Source organism: Triticum urartu, chromosome 7A, assembly GCF_056163025.1.
Source record: "Triticum urartu cultivar PI428250 chromosome 7A, HENAU_Tu73, whole genome shotgun sequence".
Classification (NCBI taxonomy): Eukaryota; Viridiplantae; Streptophyta; class Magnoliopsida; order Poales; family Poaceae; genus Triticum; species Triticum urartu.
In genome coordinates this window covers 708,366,277-708,386,015 of record NC_141879.1, presented here as the reverse complement: position 1 = coordinate 708,386,015, position 19,739 = coordinate 708,366,277, and the positions used below count along the sequence as shown (strand labels likewise).

At 42.1% G+C, this 19,739-nt stretch overlaps 2 protein-coding genes across 2 annotated transcripts in view; one reads left to right on the top strand and one right to left on the bottom strand.

Moving 5' to 3' along the window:
• Positions 1–17,999, top strand: part of LOC125526469 (putative disease resistance RPP13-like protein 1) — a 45,047-nt gene extending 27,048 nt beyond the window's left edge. The window contains exon 2 of the mRNA XM_087533973.1: positions 16,971–17,999. Within this exon, the coding sequence (XP_087390099.1) occupies positions 16,971–17,999 (1,029 nt within the window). The remainder of the gene's footprint in view (positions 1–16,970) is intronic.
• On the bottom strand, positions 2,868–7,261 carry LOC125525225 (disease resistance protein RGA2-like). Its single transcript, XM_087534679.1, has 3 exons — positions 6,600–7,261; positions 3,362–6,067; positions 2,868–3,242 (listed from the first exon to the last, which is right to left on the bottom strand). The coding sequence occupies exon 2, from the start codon at positions 6,056–6,058 to the stop codon at positions 3,383–3,385; it is 2,676 nt and encodes an 891-aa protein (XP_087390805.1). The 5' UTR covers positions 6,059–6,067; positions 6,600–7,261; the 3' UTR covers positions 2,868–3,242; positions 3,362–3,382.
• Positions 18,000–19,739: the final 1,740 nt, after the last annotated feature.

Here is a 19,739-nt window from a genome sequence, read left to right as displayed (position 1 = left end):
TCTTTTGGAAAAAAGTCATATTTGGTAGGTATATTCGCCCTATGACAATATCAGTCACATATTTTCAAATATGAACATTTTTTGAACTTGTGAATATTTTAAAATGTGAACATTTTCATAAAATTTTAGGAACATTATGAAAACGCAAACATAGTGTAATTTTTTTGGAATTATTTATTAAATTTTGAATATATTAGGTAATTTTTTATTTAGTAAACATTTTTTGGAAACACAAAAATCTTTCAAAAATTTTGGAACATATTTTCAATATTTTTTAAGTGTGGAAAATTTAAAGAATTGGGAGCATGTTTTAAATTTTCACGGAATTTTTATGAAAGCATGAACAATTTTTTGGATAATGGGAATATTTTTTAAAAACGCAAATCTTTCTTAAACTAATTATTCAAATGATTTTCATCTATTTACAAAAACAACAAACATAAAGAAGATTTAGATTAATTCAAATTTCATTATAGTCTTAGTCCGAGGAATGCAACAAGGTGACTGGCCAAATTTCAGGTGAGAAAAGGCTATGACCTACTCAAAGTTAAGATAAGACAACAAAATTCAGAACCCAAGCAACACAAGGCTATGACCTATGTTCTTGTTTCCATGCTACCTCTAGATTCAGTTAACATGGTGTAACGTGAATGTGCTGCTCCGTGACTAAGAATGTGACAAATGGGATTAACAGTTCCAGTCAAGTGACAACTGTGCTATTAGATGTACCTGAAGTATATTAGCATGATGCCAAGTTTTTTCTTGGCTATTGGAGTTATGGTTTCATCGAGGGTGAACGCAGTACACCAGGCAGTAGTCGTGTATATGTTGTTCTTATTTGCATGGTACTTTGTAGCTTCAGTTAAAGTGGCTGCTGCTCCCTGCGTAAGGGTGAAATGTGACCATGAATTTAACAGTTTCAGTCAACCAACTGTGGTAGAGCTGATGCATATTTCCGTGCCACATTTTTTCTCAACAACTGTGGAGTAGTATTTATTAGAGTTATGATCTCGTTGATGATGAATACAATACACGCTGATTGCAACCAATAAAGCCTTTGCATCATATTGAAGATGAATGAGTGTCCCTAATTTTCTTTTTTGAAGGTTTATTAGTAGGAAACAAGTTGGTGGATAGGCTGCCCCCATGACATCACCAGCGCACCACTGCTTTGCTTGCTCCCGCAGCGCAGAGTACACCTGACGAACTGAATGCACTTGGGCTCCTCTAAAATGTAGCAACACCAGATTCATCAATACGTATTTTCACATTCAGTACCCTCAGTTTCTGCAGCCCCGTCAACATAGTGAACATACTCGCCAGGATTTCCCCCTCGTTAGATTTAATCCATGTCATGTCATTGATGACAAGAGTGCGTAAATTCAGCAGTCCAGATATCTTCTCAGTAAGCATCTTTCTATTATAAGTCCCAATAAAAAGATGGTGAACATCTTGAGGAATTTCTCCTGTGAAATCTTTCTCAATCCTGAAGCAATGTCTTGCAGTAACCTCCTTCGCTAAATCACACAGCAGATCGTGAATTATAAAGTAAGCAAACATATCATGATGTACATGTACCTTTTCTTTCCCTCCTAGTTGCAGAAATGAGGCCGACAGCAATTCATCAAAGTATTCCCGAGCAACATCTTCCATTTCTTCTTTAGCGTTACTAGTCTTTATAAACCATTCTGCCACCCTCATATCATGGCTGGTCTCCTAATCTGAAAGCAAATCATATGGGGTTGAGATGATTGACTGAAACTTAAGGAGTTTTCAGGTGATTGTGTGTTGGCAGAGTTCTGTAAGATGAATTAGAGGGGGCATCCAGTTCTGTTTTTCTTTCCTTTTTGGTGCATTATTTCTGTACTGGTATGGAGCTACTATCCTAGTTTGTTGGTTGTCGCTACTGATACACCCAGTTTCTTCCATTTCTTCAGTTGCATTTTGTTATACTGCTGCCTAGGTAGTATATGAACTCCTGCAACATGAATGTACCAAGTCTGCATGACACGACTTTATTATTTTCTTTATGTTGACGTGCCTCTACTTGTTTTGCAAATTGCAAGGCTAAGCACACTGAAGCGAGTGTTTTGCAGTCACACATTTCAAATTCAGAGGAGATCAATATGTGTCTTTTTGTTTGTCCAGATTCAGCGGAGTTCCCTCAGATCAGCTTTCAAAGTTCAAAGTGGTTGCTGTTTCAATAGTGTGGAGTTGTCACGAGATGTGATCACCTTTGCTGACAAGATGGCGCATGGCAACCTACAGACTTCCACGTGCATGTAGTCATATGTAAATGTTGTTCTTGTTTTCATGCTACTTCAAAGTACTTGTTGTATGTTCACTGTTTGCATAGTTGGGAGCGAGGAAGAACAGCTGATCGAGGTGCAGGGGGCAGCGCTCAGTGGCAGGCGCAGCTCAGTTTCTTCTCGGCCTAAAAATGGTTGTGTGTGTATATGTGTTTGGTTGGTTTTGTGGTGTTGATTTGAGCTTTGGAGTGGCGTGGATTAATTGACGTGAGCTGGTGATTCTTGGGATCTGGGTCTGGGCTTGGTTCTCTTTTCTCCTAGATATGATATCAGTTGTGTTTGCTGCCACCAATTTTGTGGTTTTTGAACCGTCCCCGAAGTGTGAGAGCACTTTCGTTGAATGGACAAGCACTAAATCCTTAGCATTCTACCGAAGACGAATGGAAGCATCATTGTCTCAGGAGGTCTCCCGTCCATCCAATTGGTGAACTCATACCATACCATGCTACCTGGTAGCGCCTAAATTCCTGGCAATCAAATCATTAATTTGGCGTTCATCATATGTTCCACAATGTTACAAACCACTGGAAACAAACAGTAGGGTTCACCATTCCGATGTAAGTATTACAAACGATATAAATTTTATCGGTTCGGGGTTCATCATGCATTCGACTGTCTGACAAATAATACTCATAGGAAGCAAATAAATCCAGTGGTCTCCATTCCACATTATTACATACCATATATGTAGTAAATGACTAATAAATCCAGTGTTGATCGCCGCATGCAGACATGACATTCTGCACTGTCTGTGGTTTACGAGAGTACGAGCGCAGCACCACTTCACTGGCAAGCAAATACGCCAGAATTAACAAACCAAGAAGGCAAAACCCAACAAAGAGGCTACACGGTAAGAGCCTGTAGATTTGGCATGAGTCTATTGGATTTGACTTCATCTCCTTTGGCTTCCGTCCTCAGCGAAAGAGCACATGGCTGACAGTTACCAAATGAATTAGAAACATAGCAGCAACCTTAGCGGCTAATAGTTGCAGTAATATTTACTGAACACAAAAAATGGAAAACAAAGGCATCGAAAGAATTTAAATATGTACCTTCCATATAGACCTGATTCATTAATCAAATGTTCTATTTGGAATGTGCTCAGTCTTTTGCCAATTTGGATCACCAGCCGTTCTACAGGATCGTATGAACTCATCACTGCACCGCCTGACTGTAATCTCCTCAAGAGACTTCGGCAGTGTTGGAAGCGACCGTATATTCTTGCATGACATGATGTCCAGATACTTCAGTGACGTGAGGTGCTCCATATTGCCTGGTAAGGCATCCCAGCTGCAGTCGTCGGCTCTAAACTCCTCAAGAGACTTTGGCAGCGTTGGAAACGATTGTATATTCTGGCATGACTCGATCGTCAGTTTCCTGAGTGATGTGAGGTGCTCTATATTGCCTGGTAAGGCATCCCAGGCTTCCCGGCTGCATCCCCCAACTTTAAACTCCTCAAGAGACTTAGGCAGCATTGGAAGCGACCGCATATTCTTGCATAATCTGATCTCCAGTTGCTTGAGCGATGCGAGGTTGTACATGTTGCCTGGTAAGGTATCCCAGCTGCAGCTAATTAGAACTAGCGAATGAAGATGAATGAAGGCCCCAAGGTCAGGGGCGGGTCCTAGCTGGCTCCAGCCGCCAACTCTAAGTGTGTGCAGGTTCTTTGGGCCGCCATTATTCTTACCCGTCATCCAATATGGTAACCTCATACTTCTGTAATTCCTAATTTCTAGTATTTCAAGATACTTCGATGGGCAAAGGCCTTCAAGAACCTCTGCTTGAACTAGTGGACTGCAAGTCTTATCATCCCAGGACAGTATCAGTTCTGTGAGCTTTTCCTTGCCAGCAAGATTGACTTCAACAGCCTCCTCCTTGCTCTCAACATTCTCAAGACCATGGATCTGAAGCTTGCCTTGAAGCCTGTTTAGGTGCTTCAACTGATGTGACTCATACCCCAGTTTCTTCTTTATTGTGATGTACGGTAACATTTGGAGCCATGTCAGCCGGCCAATGTTCGGAAAATCTAGATCTGCCTTTCTGATTACATGGCGCAAGTTGACGAGGTTCATCATATCTTCACCACTAGAAAATGCCAAAACAGTGCAAAGACCAAAATCAACCACCTGCATGTGGTAAAGCTTGGTAAAAGCGCCCGGTAAAGTTAGTTTGGTTAATGGAGAGACCCCAAAAGCAAGATAACGCAGATGCTTCCACTGACCAATAGAATCTGGGAATGAGAACGTAGTAAGACCAAACACACCGTAAGGTAAATTCAGTACCCGCAATTTCCTTAGCCCTGTCAACATTGTGAACATACTCACAAAGACTTTGCACTCGGTTGATTCAACCCGTATCTTCTCACCGATGATGAGAGTGCGTAAATTTTGCAACCCAGGTATCTTCTCAACAAGCATCCTACTATCGTAACTCCCAACAAAAAGATAGCGAACATCTTGAGGAACCTCTCCTGTCCAGCCGTTCTCGATCCTGAAGCAATCTCTTCCAGAAACCTCCTCCGCTAAGTCACACAGCAGATCATGAATTGTAAAGTAATCAACCTCATCATCACGGCCATATACCATTCGTTTCCCTCCTAATTGCAGAAATGAGGCTGATAGCAATTCATCAAAGTATTCCTGAGCAACATCTTCCATTTCCTCTTCAGGCTCACTAGTCTTTATAAACCCTTCTGCCACCCACAACTTAACTAACTCATCACGTGTCAACCGGTGTCGTCTCGGAAAAATACTGCAGTAAGCGAAGCATCGCCTGATCTGCTCATCAAGATACTGGTAGCTCCACCACAAAGCTCCCATTGTCTCTTTCATAAGGCCCCGATCCTTCTCCCTCATCCAAATTTCAACTTTTGGGTTTTTACGGAGCCGTGCACCCACTGTTCTGGCTGCTAGAGGTGATCTCTTCAGCTTTTTTGCAATGTCCTCCCCAATCATTTCAAGTTTTCTTCGATGATGGCCGCCTACCCTTGCATCTCCAAGTGCATAATACATGAACATTTCAAGGAACATTTCATCATCCAGGTCAGATATTGGAATACATCTCTCTTGAACAGCACCCAGAGCTAATAATGCATCTTCAGTTCGACTAGTCACCAAGATTCTGCTTCCTGCCTTTCCAACATTCATCAGAGAAATTAACCTTTGTAGTTCTTCATGGTCTTCTGTATTCCTACTGTTGTACCAGACATCATCCAGTACCAACAAAATCCGTTTCCCAAGCAATTCCTCCTCCAGTTTTTCTTTCAGGGCATGAAGACTGTTTAATTTCGGGCATACTTTCCCCGTGGCACCCTCAAACATGTCGCTGAAAATGGAATCCAACTCAAATTTCTGTGAAACATGAACCCAGATGACAACCTCGAAATGGCCTTCCTTATTCTCTTTCTTCTGCCTTTTCTCATGATCATAAACACAACGTGCAAGTGTTGATTTGCCAGACCCGGCGATGCCATGAATGCCAATTACAGAATAACATGTACCACTGACGGTGTTTGCTTGGTACTGGTCTTCCTTCTCATGAACCATTGCTATGATCTTTTGATGATCCTCATCTCGACCAATTACACGTACTGCAGGGCTAATGCCTGCACTACGTGAATTGGTAGCAACAGCTGGTCTCCCATTATCATTGCTTACAGCTGGTAAGTTCAGTTGTTTCAAAATTTCACATGCATCATTTACAGCACTTTCTATCTTCTCTAGGCTCTTCTTCAACTCCACTTTTGACATACCACTCTCCTGCAAAACCAAATAACAGGCAAGTTGGGGCTATCAAGAACTACTCCGTTTGAAGAGCATATAGCATATATTTTTCATGAATATAGGATTATTTCATTTCCCAATGAAAAGTAAGGTTTTTCCCCTATGCCTTGTTAATATCTAGAAAAAAGCAAGCATTGGGTAAGGAGAATCTAGGTTGTTGAAGGTTGAGGTGGCTGCACAGTGGAGGTGGGCGAAGGAACAAGCCGTATACAATGCTGGTTGTTAGGAGAAGTAGAATTAGTTTCGTTTTGGAGCCATCCATACCCGTCCGGCTTACACTGCATTCTGTATTTGAAGATCTTAGTGTATCTCTCGCTAATTAGATAATGAATGTGGAATTTAAGATAGTTATTACAGAAAATAAGTAAGAATGCATTCTGATTGGCAGCTATAGTTCCCTATAGTTTTTCTGATTAACATATATTTACGAGGCAAAAAAAGATGGGAGGACCTGCCATAAAAGCAGAACACACAGGTCCAAGTACGAGAGAAGTGAAATATCAAATACCTTATCTTGTAGGGGGGAGCTTGGCAAGGCAGACTGAACATTCTTCTTCAGCGAATCAATCTTACTGCCGTTTGACTTGCGATCTTGGATCTGCTTCTTGAGGCGCTGATACTCGACACTATCCAAGATGTCCTCGGCTTCGTAGAAAGCAGATCCATTTAAGCTTGTGTAACAGTGGCTCCAAACGAGCCCTATAAGTGCTCTCGTCCACTACTTCCATCACCCGCTGCAGATGCAAAACTTGTATATCAAGTATCTTGAGCTTTTCCGCGGCATTGAAGTCAAGGAGGGCGAAACCTTTGTTGAGGACTCTGGGAATGATGGGCGAGGCGAGCCAACCTAGTGCGGTTACGCCCCATCCTACAGCAGCAGTAATGCTAACCGGATCCGGCATTGCAAGCTTTCTGAGAAAGGAGAGAAGGCTAGCTAGCTAGGCTGCAGAATTTGTGTGTATATACATAGACCCTGCAATGGAGTCCACCCGGAGGAGGCCAGCTGGTGACAGAACTGGGCAACAAACAAGCACTGGCTGGAGTGAGCTTGGGGTGAGCGCCGCCCACGAGGTGAGCAGGATGGGGTGGAGCGGCCGAGGTGAGCGCGAGTGTTGGGAGGTGAGCGGCGGCTTGGAGCTCTCTGATCTACCCTCCAGATCTGATGTGAGGCTAAGCTATGGTAGTGTGGGGAAACACAGAGAATGCATGATGGATGTCATTTTGACTCGCCGGAGAAACAAAGTTGTTGGGTCGTCACGTCAAGACCGAATTCATGTCGGCCACGCTTCCTACTTTGCTGCTTAATTAGTGCCCTGCTGACAACACGAGTTGATTAATCTACTGTCGTACTCTGCAGAATGTGCCCAATAAAGTAGCCTTGTAAGCATGCTGTCAAAAACGAATTAGCCGATAAGCATGGCATGGAGATCTAGTTTACATATCCATTGATCAACTTTTAGCTACACCGGACGACTAGGTGCATCTTTTGCAATTACATACTGCTCATCTAGTCATCTTACCACGTCACTAATTAATCAAAAAGCATAAGTTACGTAACCACCACCAAGGAGCACTTAAATCCACGGTAGCAGTCGTATTCTCATAATGCTTCTTGGTCTTTATTTTCCTCATCACTTTTAGTTGTTTCACAATTCTGAAGCAAGTAGCTGAATGCAGGCTCATTCTTTCTCGCAAACAATGTATTTTTCTTTTTCTTTTACTTATGAACAAACAACAAGAGGAACAGGGTTCATGCATGTACTCTCTATCTCATGGTGGTCAGGTAACAGGAAATCAACCACCCATCTCACCTAGGCCTTGAGGGGGCCGGTATTGATGGCAAGTGAAACTAAAATCCTCTTGCTTTAACAACACAACATAAAATATAGCAGCTTCTATCGTGTGGTGTCCTCATCTCAGGCTCGGTGCTGAAAGTATGTCAGGCGCCTGAAGAAAAACAACCATCCTACCAAGGGAGAAAAAAAAAACAAAATCAGAATGTCTCTCGAACAAAGCTAAATGAGACTCGGCCCTATTTCAGAATGAACAAAAGCATACATAGCGCCTCTTCCGGGCTTGCTTTGCAACAAGGTTATCTTATAACCAACTTGCATAATACTAGTGTGGAAGCTCAGGAGTATCAGCCTGAGACTAGTAGAAAACAACATATCCTGGGGCTCCAAAAAATAATAATGTTAGGATTAGTACTACTAGGGTATGGTTGTACTACACATATAACGTGGCGCAGTAGACCTTGAAGGGTAGTAGGAAATTTCCAGTCAGGTTCTTAGAGCACGGATCAGTTTCATCATCTTATCATTAATTGGTCTGAAAATTATTGTGGGCTACGTAACACGGTCCAGTCTCAATAAGATTACTATATCTATCTGCAAGTCTGTATACTCCACAATATATAGATATACAGGGTTGGTAGATGGCATAGCATTGGTGAAGCTCCTTGTCAGCTTCACACACCATCACCATCTTGAGGGGATACATGTGCCCCACCAATTAAGAAAGGCCAGCGAGCGTTGTTGCCAGAACGTGCCGCTCATACCGCGACATGACCCTGCCGATGTTGGCTTCCGCGTCCTCGTAGCCGTCCGACACATCCCCATCCGAGTCCATCGGTGGTCCGTCGGTGGCTTCGTGGACTCGATCCACGCCACGAACGCAGCCCCCTCCTCGTCCCGCTCTAACTCCGGCTGCTTCCTCTTGGAGCCACACTTCTCCGCCTCCTTCTCCGCCTCCGCCTTGGCGTGAGGAAGTCCTCCTCCTTCTCCAGCAGCGCCACGAACTTGATGAGCGCCTCCTCCTCCTCCGTGGTCAGGGCCTTCTTCGCCTTGACTTTGGCCTTGAGGATGGGCGCCTCCTCCTTCTCCGTCTGGAACGGGGTGAAGGGGAAACCCATCGCCGGATCCGCTCCGCTTCTCTCCTTCTCCTGGTTGGTTTAGGGTTTGCTGGATTTCTCTGTCTCTCGCGCTGGATTTCTTCTGAACGAAAACGGGACAAGGCGGCAGCGGCTTGCGTATATATTTCCAGGCGAACACTTGGGTCGGAGTCAGGCCTCGTCTCTGGACCGGCCTCTTCCATCATACTCGTTCATTGGGCTGTGCTGGGCCCCCACTGGCTTATTTTATTTTATTTTATTTTCCTTGGCCAGTCATCTTTCTCGGAAAGAAAGATCATATTTCGTTGGGATTTACTCCCAATGCCACTGTCATTCACATATTTTTCAGAATATGATTTTTTTTCAGATTACGAATATTTTTAAACGTGAAAATTTTTGTAAAATGTATTCGAGAAAAAAAACATTTTTATCAAATTTAAGGAACATTTATTTAAAACGCAAATATTTTTTAAAGTTTCTGGAACTTTTTGAAAACATGTAGCTTTCTGAAATTTTAAATATTTTTCACTGCCTGCATTTTTGAAATTTAGTAAACATTTTTGGAAACACGAACATCTTTTAAAATTGCAGGAACATATTTAGAATATTTTTTAAGTTCGTACATTTTCTAAAAATTCGGGAATGTCTTAAAAAAAGTTTTGCGGTCATTTTAGAAAAAAAAGACTTTTTTCAGAAAAATGCAAACATTTTTTCAACTAATTATTAACACGATTGTCATCTATTTACAAGAAACCAACAAACATAAGGGTTTGGTGGATTGGGATTTCCATGTCTCTCTCGCTGGATCTAAAGAAAAACGGGACAAGGCGGAGGCGCTGGGGACCGAACCGCCGCCGGATACAACCACCGGAGAACATGGCCAAGGTTAATGTGGATGCCGCCACAGCGGGGAGCTCAGGCATTGGGGCTGTTGCGGCGGTATGCAGAGATTGGCAGGGTATGTATCTGGGTTCATCGGCCATTGTCTTCAGGGCCTCAGGGGCATGTGTGACCCCGCCACGTTCTTGCGAAGCATGCACTTAATTTAGGGGTCGCCGCCATGTCTGGTTAGGTCATCTCAGCGAACTTTGTTTCATCCATGTAAACATTGTAAGGGTTTAATAAAGCTTCACATGATTGTCTAAAAAAACTAGATTGTTTTTTCTTTTCTTTTTTGAGAGAGAGAAAGAGAGAGATAACGGCAGCCCAAAGAACCTGCAAGTTCCGCGGATGCAGCCTGGATGCCTTACATTACTCAAGAATGCGATATATAGAGATCGGTGATGCACATTCAGTTGGTCAGGCGTACTCTGCAAAGCAATAGTGTGCCTGAGAATCACCGTTGGCTCCAACACTGCTCGGCGGAGGCGGGGATTCGATCCGGTGGCCGGAGGCAGTTTGCCGTCAGAAACTCCAGCCATCTACGGCGACGCCACTGACACACAGGTCTCCGGCAGGTCAGCGCAATTCTTGGACTCGGACAATCCTTTCATTCCCGTTTGCTTTACTTCTGGATTATTTGTTAATTCTCACATTTTTGAGAGGCCTTCGAATTCCATCAGGGTGGAGGTGCTGGATACCTTTTCTCAGAAACTTTATACTGTCTCGTTTTTGTACTGATTACTTTATGAGTAATTTTGCTCTAGCCTTTTCATTGGTTGGAATAAGGCAGATCGGCAGAGTAGATAGATAGTATACCCTGTGTTTTGATTTTCGGCCGTAAAAAACCAATTTCGGCCGAATTTCGGCCAGGCCCGGCATATGTCTCTGTCGGCCAAAAATTTCGGCCCAATTAAAATTTTTTTTGGCCCAGCCCAGCTTCCAGCGAGTTCCACTGTGTGGATCGGGCGATACAAAACGAGGAGACCGAGCGCCCTAACCCTAGAAAGCTCTTTTCCTCTCGTTCTCCTCTTGTGTGCGCCGCCGCCGCCGCATACAGGGCACTTCTCGTTCTCCGGCCAAGGCGCCCCACCTCCAGTGTCCTCTAGCTTCATCCACCTCCTCTCTGTTGTTTCTCCAAGGCTACGGCATGATGCTCGCCTGCTGCGGCAAAGGAGGTGAGCGTGCACGAGCGGACCAGTTCAACACAGGCAGGAGCAGAGAGCAGCGGCAGCAGCATCAAGGGCAACAAAGATGGTTCGAATTGATGTTAGTACTGTTATAATGTTACGTTGGAGGCTGATGGTTGTTGGACAGATGCAGTTTTATTAATCCCTAGAGCTTATTAGCTAAATATTGTATAATTCTCCTGATGGTTCTTGCCTTGCTGTACTTATGCTCTATTTCATTTCAAATTTTGTTCAAATTTCGCTAAATATCATCCAAAAATTCAAATTTGGTTTCTGAAATTTCGTCCGAGATTTTGCCGAAATATTTGAAATGTCCGAAATTCGGCCATTTCGGTCGAGGACGAAAAATAATGCAAACCGAAAGTCAAAACACAGAGTATACCTGATTATCATTCATTCTTACCAAGACTGTACCGTGTTGCGTGGTCAGCATTAATGCTCAGACCAATGATAAGATGCTGAAACTGACCCGTCCTGTAAGAACCTGACAGGAAACTTCCTACCGTCTATTTCTTTCAAGGTCAACTATCCTGGCATATACACTATTATGCAAGTTGGTTATAAGATAAGATGCCTCTGTCCATGTCTACTACTTGTTTATGCATTTTAGCAGTGAAGAAAATTTCTAGTTTGGTTGTCCAGCTTAGTTCATGAAACTTTTAGTTGTTTATGCATTATGCTTTTGTTTCTTCTCCCTTAGGAGGATAGTTATTCATTGTTATTACTTATTACAAAGTCTTAAGAAGACGGAGTTGTGTACACCAACTATCATTTCACAAAACCACAGTAAAGAGATAGTATTTTTTTCGATTCCTTTTATGATAGCTTACCACAGATGCCATCTCGTTGTCAGTAAATAGATTTATAAGTTGATAACTATCATTTCCCAAGTCTATAGAAGACTGAGTAGTATATATGCATGTTGAGATCCATTTGCCCATATTATAAAGCAAACCAGTGGGAAACAATGTATTGGTTCAAAGCATCTCTCTCAACTGGTACTTGTTTATGAATCCTATCTGTCTTCAAGGTCACCGGTTGCATTGCCTGCAAGATCTATGTACATATTGATCCTGCAGCCTACCTAGCTTTCTCTCCCCTCTCCGAAAGCTTGCAATGGCGGATCCAATTACCCTTAGTGCTGCTGTAGAATGGGGTGTATCTGCAGTAGGTTGGCTCGCCTCACCCATCATTCCTAGGCTCCTCAACAAAGTTTTCACCCTCCTAGACTTTAACGCAACGGAGAAGCTGAAGATAGATGATATACAAGTTTTACACTTGCAGCGGGTGATGGAAGTAGTCGATGAGAGCACTTACAGGGTTCGTTTGGAGCCACTGTTAGACAAGCTTAAATCTGCTCTCTATGAAGCCGAAGATATCTTCGATGGCATCGAGTATCAGCGCCTCAAGAAGCAGATCGAAGATGGCAAGTCAGATGGCAGTAAGATGGATTCGCTGAAGAAGAAAGTTCGGTTTGCCATGCCAAGCTCCCCGGACCTGGATTTTTAGAGCACTTGCACCCAGGCCCTGCTATCCTAGCTCTTCAATATCGCTTTAAGATCCGTGCAACACAACTAAGTTTCTATATGAAATTTTCTCTTTTTTACTTCTTCCACATAGAACATATCTTGAAGTTCAAACCTATGCAGGATGACAAAGCTTTCTAACTAGAATCTAGGATAAATCTTTCAGAATTTTTTGTCCGACATAAATACTAAAAATATGATTTTTTAATCAAACAAAATGTATTTTGTATATTTATGTTTGACAAAAAAATCTGTACGATTTATCCTAGATTCTACTCAGAAAGCTTTGCCACGCCGCATAGGTTTGAACTTGAAGATATATTCTATGTGGGAGAAACAAAAAAGAGAAATGTATTTGCACGGATCTTAAAGCAGGAAATAGATGGCTAGATAGAGAGGGCCTGGGTGCATGTGCTCTAATATATATTTTCGCAAGCCCCCCCCTAAAAGATAAGGTATTTCACTGCTCTCATACTTGGATGGTGTTCTGCTTTTTGTGCCACGTAAATATATGTTGATGAGTTCCGTAAAAAAAATATGTTGATGAGAAAAACTAGGGAATTATAGCTGCCAATCATAATGCATTATCATTTATTTGCCATAATTATCTAATTAGCAAGAGATACCGTAAGATCTTGAAATACAGTTAGAGATAGAATACGGTTCTTAGGAGATGTAGGATTACTCTCGTTGGAGCCATGTACACCCCTATACCTCTTCCTAATAATAATAAAGTACGGATTGACTCCGTGGGTTCATCGTCACAATACACTTTCTTTCTGTGAATTTACGCTTTCAATTTAAATTAAAAACATATAAGCGAAGTGGTACTAAAGCATTGATCGCTTCTTCCTTAGTCTGTCATGATTTTCATACGTCGCACATACCAAATTCCGTAAGCATGCTGGCCTCTCACGTACGGTGCCACAAGGCCGTCTCTGCATCGAATCAATGCACTACCGGGCCATCTCTTATGGGCCAAAAGTCACGTTACAGAATTTATTTTCTATGGGCAAGTGGCCTTCATAGAATTCATGGAGAAGGACTTTTTTCTTTGGCAATACTATAAATTAGAGAGGATGCATGCATCTTTTTTGTCAAATAGTACCACCTTGCTTTCTTTTACCAATTTTCACCAATTCATAAACGCTGGCAAGTTGCCTGGAATATCAACAAGCAGCCTACACAAACAGATGGATACAGACGACAATCCATTGACAGAGGGTTTAAATAAATAGAGGGTCTCTACAGGAGAGACATGCATGGACTACGAGCTTAGACTGCACGCTGAGACGTGCATGGCGTTCGCCCAGGATTGTGGGCTCTCCATGATGGAATATTTAAACTGAATTCACGATGGTGGACGCGGACGTGTAGAGAATTTAAACAGGATTTCCTACGGCGAGACATCCAATGATGGGTTGAGACGTGCTTGCCTAAACATAGAAGGCTAGAACCATAAATTTCAGACATCAAGTATGATGAGCATGCTTCCCCCACAAAAAAAAAGTACGATGAGCATGCTTAACGTGTGCTGGTAGATGGAAGAGCACAGATATTGGAAAGCCAAGGAACGACGATAAAGCTTTGTGACTTGTGAGAAAAGTAATCACTATTTTTTTATCACTTGCTACACAACGGTTTTTTTGCTTATTTTCTTGTGTTCTTACTCTCGCTCAAAAAAAGAACATACATGCTCTGGCGAGAGTCGAATTGCATGTACATCTCTAATATATACCCCCCCTCCCCGCCCCCCATGTTTTTTACCAATGCCTCTCTCTCTCCCATGAGTAAACGCTGTCATCGGCTCCAGTTCCCGACGTCCCCCATGCCGCTCTGTATCGGTGTAAATATTTCCTTTTCTCCTGTTGCAAATACTCGTGCATTCTCGGTGTGCAACCCTGCGGCTAACTCTATCTGCTCGCATTTCATGTAAATGCCATCATCAATCGTAGTTCCAGATAGTCGCTGGACATCCCCACGCTGCTCTGTATTGGCGTAAATACTTCCTTTTCTCCTCTGGCGAATACCAGTGCCTTCTCAGTATGCAGCCCGGTGGCTAACTCTACCTGCTCGGGTTTCTAGCGTGGTGTCGCCCTGGACATCGACACGGCCTTCCCCTGCCGGACTTCCTCGACTCTCTCCACACAGTTTAGACCATGCTTATTGGGCTAGGGAGTGCATTTTTTTTTATGTTTTCCTCTTTTGTTTCCAACCGGCCGTGCTGTCTAAATTAAACATAAATAGAAAAAAAGAGAAAAGCGGGGGCACTAGGATTCAATCCGAGGCCACCGGGATGGGGGCTTGGTCCAATGACCAACTCGGCTAAGCTCATGTTCGTTTCTGGTACGTCATCTTAGTCACAAGTAGCTCAGCTGGACCTCTGTGTTGGCCCGTGTTGCTACTGTTTTTCTAATGGGCCGCCAGCCACGTTTTGTGAGTGGGCTCTCCTGGAAGCCACGAGAAATAGAAGCGCTGAAGAATAAAAGTTTTTTTTGTTGTCGATGGGAAGAAGCAATCAGTTAAAAATATGTATCGTATGGTATTCGAACCCACAATCTTCGTTCCTTTTTTTTTTGAAATGCACAATCTCCGTTCCTGTCAAGAAGACAACAGCCAATGGAGTATGTATGCTTTTGATACAAATCTGGGTTCGCTATCCAATAGTCCCACCTCATTTCTTTTCTCAAAGTTCCATCAGTTTATATACATTTACAAATTGCCTAGCAGCAAGCCTCCAGAACGAAAAAACAACGAGAACGAAGGAATGGCATGAGAAAAAGAAGGAGGGACATGTAACAGATGCATTGATTGTGGATTTAAAGAGTATGATGGATGCATGCACGAGAAATTGGAGCCGGCTGTGTGCATCCCTGCAAGACTAACTGCACACGCTGGAGCTCGGGATTGCTTTCCAAGCGTCATATCCGAGTGAGTCATTTGTTCAAACAAAAGTTTTTAATTTTGTACTAATATTAACAGAGTTCATTCGATCAAATAATAACATGCGTGTGGGCTTTTTGGTTCTGTACGTGAATAAATTCCGCTCTTAGCAGCAAGAAGGAAAGATTTAAAAGAAGTAATCCGCTTGAGCACAATGGAAAGAAATTAGAAGAGGAAATAAATTTGGCAGGAAAGAAAGTAAAATAATTAAAAGAAAAAGTAATCTGATATTATGAGCAGTTGAGCACAAAGAAAAGAAATTAAAAGAGGAATTAAATTTGACAGAAAGAAAGGAACTAGAAGAATGAATAAATTATGTGTTCTATCTAATAGGAGAGATGACCATTAAATAAATGGGCACACGCTAATGTTGTACTCCACTTCTTGATAATGTTGTTTTCAATTAGCTGTGGTATATATAAATTATGCCTGGCCATGTTTATATTATAATTTTATATGAATTATTTAGGGTAGTGTGAAAGTCAAGCTTTTTGGCCAGAAGTGTGAAACTGAAGTTTACAATTGATTGATTCCCACATGTTGTACTCCACTTCTTGATAATGCTGTTTTCAATTTCCTGTGGTATATATACATTATGCTTGGCCATGTTTATACTATAATTTTATATGAATTATTTAGGGCAATGTGAAAGTCAAGCTTCTTGACCGGAAGTGTGAAACTAAACTTTACAATTGATTAATTCCCAATCAATGGGAATGAATTTCGTGAATATTAATTATGGCTCTCTTTTGTACTTGATGATTAGAACAATAAGTTTACTCTCATTGGTTTTTTTTTAACTATGGTTCGAGGGCCATGGTGGAAGAACGCGACATAGTTTACTACCCCAAAAATGTCCAAGCTCACGGTAGAGATGAAGAAGATCAACATGCACCGCCTGATATGTCAAGACATGATTTGTGTTGAACCACTTAAAGTGAATGCGATGGTTGCAACGCACGAGGAATTACAAGTCAGTGCAGGGAGAGGCTCGATTTTGTTTCTCCCATTGCAATGCACGGGCATTTGTGCTAGTAAGATAGACATGCGCCCTATGTCAACTAAGCAATGAATCAATAATTTATATAGTAGTATATCTTAGAGTAGATTAGCCTAGTTATCCTAGGATGACCCGAGAGTGTTCCACCCTCCAACTATCAGAGTTCATCCGCAAGCTCCTCTTCCCTTTGTAGCCCCGACATATTCATCTCCCGATGGGACAACCATGCGCTATATCAACTCTGCAGCCACCTCGGCCTTTGATGACCAAGATTCCCTTCACCCAATGATCTCTTTTCTCTAGATAATAACAAGGCATATGCAGAAAAAAAGTTACTTTTCATTGGGAGATGAAATATGCCTATATTCGTGAGGAAAAAAATTGGTATATATACTCTTCAACTGGAGGAGTTCTTGATAGCCTCAACTTGCCTGTTAATTTGGTTTTGCAGGTGACTGGTATATCAAAAGTGGAGTTGAAGAAGAGCCTAGAGAAGATAGAAAGTGCTATACATGATGCATGTGAAATTTTGAAACAACTGAACTTGCCATGTGTAATTAATGATAATGGGAGACCAGCTGTTGCCACCAATGCACGCAGTGCAGGCATTAGTCCTCCAGTACGTGTAATTGGTCGAGATAAGGATCGCCACATGATCATAGCAATGCTACATGAGAAGGAAAACCAGTGCCATGCAAACACTGTTAGCGGTACATGTTATTCTGTGATTGGTATTCATGGCATCGCTGGGTCTGGCAAATCAACACTTGCACGGTGTGTTTATGATCATGAGAAAGAGCAGAAGCAAGAGAATAAGGAAGGCCATTTTGAGATTGTCATCTGGGTTCATGTTTCACAGAAATTTGAGTTGGATTCCATTTTCAGGGACATGTTTGAGGGTGCTACAGAGGAAGAATGCCCGAAATTAAACAGTCTTCACGCCCTAAAAGTAAAACTGGAGAAGCAACTCATTGGGAAACGGATTTTGTTGATACTGGATGATGTCTGGTACAACAGTAGAAATTCGGAAGATCATGAAGAACTGCAGAAGTTAATTTCTCCGCTGAATGTTGGGAAGGCAGGAAGCAGAATTTTGGTGACTAGTCGAACTGAAGATGCATTATGCACTTGGAGATGTATTCCAATATCTGATCTGGATGATGAAGTTTTCTTCAAAATGTTCATGTATTATGCACTTGGAGATGCAAGGGTAGGTTGCCAAGATCGAAGAAAACTTGATATGATTGGAGAGGACATTGCAAAAAAGCTTAAGAGGTCACCTCTAGCAGCCAGAACAGTGGGTGCACGTCTCCGTAAAAACCCAAAGGTTGAGATTTGGATGAGGGAGAAGGATCGGGACCTTCTGAAAGAGACAATGGGAGCTCTGTGGTGGAGCTACCAGTATCTCGATGAGCAGGTCAGGCGATGCTTCGCTTACTGCAGTATTTTTCCGAGACATATGAGATGTTTCGAGGGCTGAAATTAGGATTTCAGGCTTGTGCCCACGTCAAGAGGTATAAGACCTCCGACGATTTTCTTAGCCTGCAAACTAAGGGAGAAAAGCACAATTGTTGAGCTTGTGCTCAGATTGTCTGAGTACAACAATCATTTGAATCAAGTGGGAGTTGATCTTCCAGATAAGATAGTGATGTTTCTCCGAAGTCATTACCACCAAGCTGCTAGAGCTTCGTGATGAACTATAATATATCAGGGACATATATGATGATCCTTGAGATATTCGCAATGTTTGACACCGCGAAAGTAGAAATCAAAAGGGAGCATTAATCGTTGATGGTTAGTAAAACCGCTAGTTTCAAGAAGGGCAAGGGCAAGAAAGGGATACTTCATGGAACAACAATTTAGCTGCTGCTCTAGTGAAGAAACCCAAAGTTGAACCCAAACCCGAAACTATGTGCTTCTGTAATAAGGGGAACAACCACTGGAGCAGAATTACCCTAGATACTTGGTAGATTAGAAGGCTGGCAAGGTCGATAGAAGTATATTGGATATACATTGTGTTGATGTGTACTTTACTAGTACTCCTAGTAGCACCAGGGTATTAGATACCGGTTCGGTTGCTGAGTGTTAGTAACTCGAAATAAAAGCTACGGAATAAACGGAGACTAGCTAAAGGTGAGCTGGCGATATGTGTTGGAAGTGTTTCCAATGTTGATATGATCAAGCATCGCAAGCTCCCTCTACCATCGAGATTGGTGTTTGCGTTGAGCATAGACATGATTGGATTATGTCTATCGCAATACGGTTATTCATTTAAGGAGAATAATGGTTACTCTGTTTATTTGAATAATACCTTCAATGGTCTTACACCTAAAATGAATGGTTTATTGGATCTCGATCGTAGTGATACACATGTTCATGCCAAAAGATAGTAATGATAGTACCACCTACTTGTGGCACTGCCACGTAAGTCATATCGGTATAAAACGCATGAAGAAGCTCCATGTTGATGGATCTTTTGGGCTCACTCGTTTTTGAAAAGTTTGAGACATGCGAACCATGTCTATTGGTGTATATGCATGAAGAAACTCCATGCAAATGGACCGTTTGGACTCACTTGATTTTTGAATCACTTGAGACATGCAAATCATACCACATGGGCAAAATGACTGAAAGCCTCGGTTTCAGTAAAATGGAACTAGAAAGCAACTTGTTGGAAGTAATACATATTGATGTGTGCAGTCCAATGAGTGCTGAGGCATGTAGTGGATATCGTTATGTTCTTACTTCACAGATGATTTGAGTAGATGTTGAGTATATTTACTTGATGAATCACGAGTCTGAATTATTGAAAGGTTCAAGTAATTTCAGGGTGAAGTTGAAAGATCGTCGTGACAAGAGGATAAAATATCTATGATATGATCATAGAGATAAATATCTGAATTACGAGTTTGGCGCAGAATTAAGACATTGTGGAAATTGTTTCACAAACCAATACAGCCTGGAACACCATAGTGTGATGGTGTGTCCGAACATCATAATTGCACCCTATTGGATATGATGCATACCATGATGTCTCTTATCGAATTACCACGATAGTTTATGGGTTAGGCATTAGAGACAACCGCATTCACTTTAAAAGGGGCACCACGTAATTCCGATGAGATGACACCGTATGAACTATGGTTTAGAGAAACCTAAGCTGTCATTTCTTAAAAGGTTTGGGGCTGCGATGCTTATGTGAAAAAGTTTCAGGCTGATA

Bases quoted from the DNA above. Each gene is read 5' to 3' on its own strand.
- LOC125525225 (XM_087534679.1), bottom strand. From the start codon at position 6,058: ATGTCAAAAGTGGAGTTGAAGAAGAGCCTAGAGAAGATAGAAAGTGCT.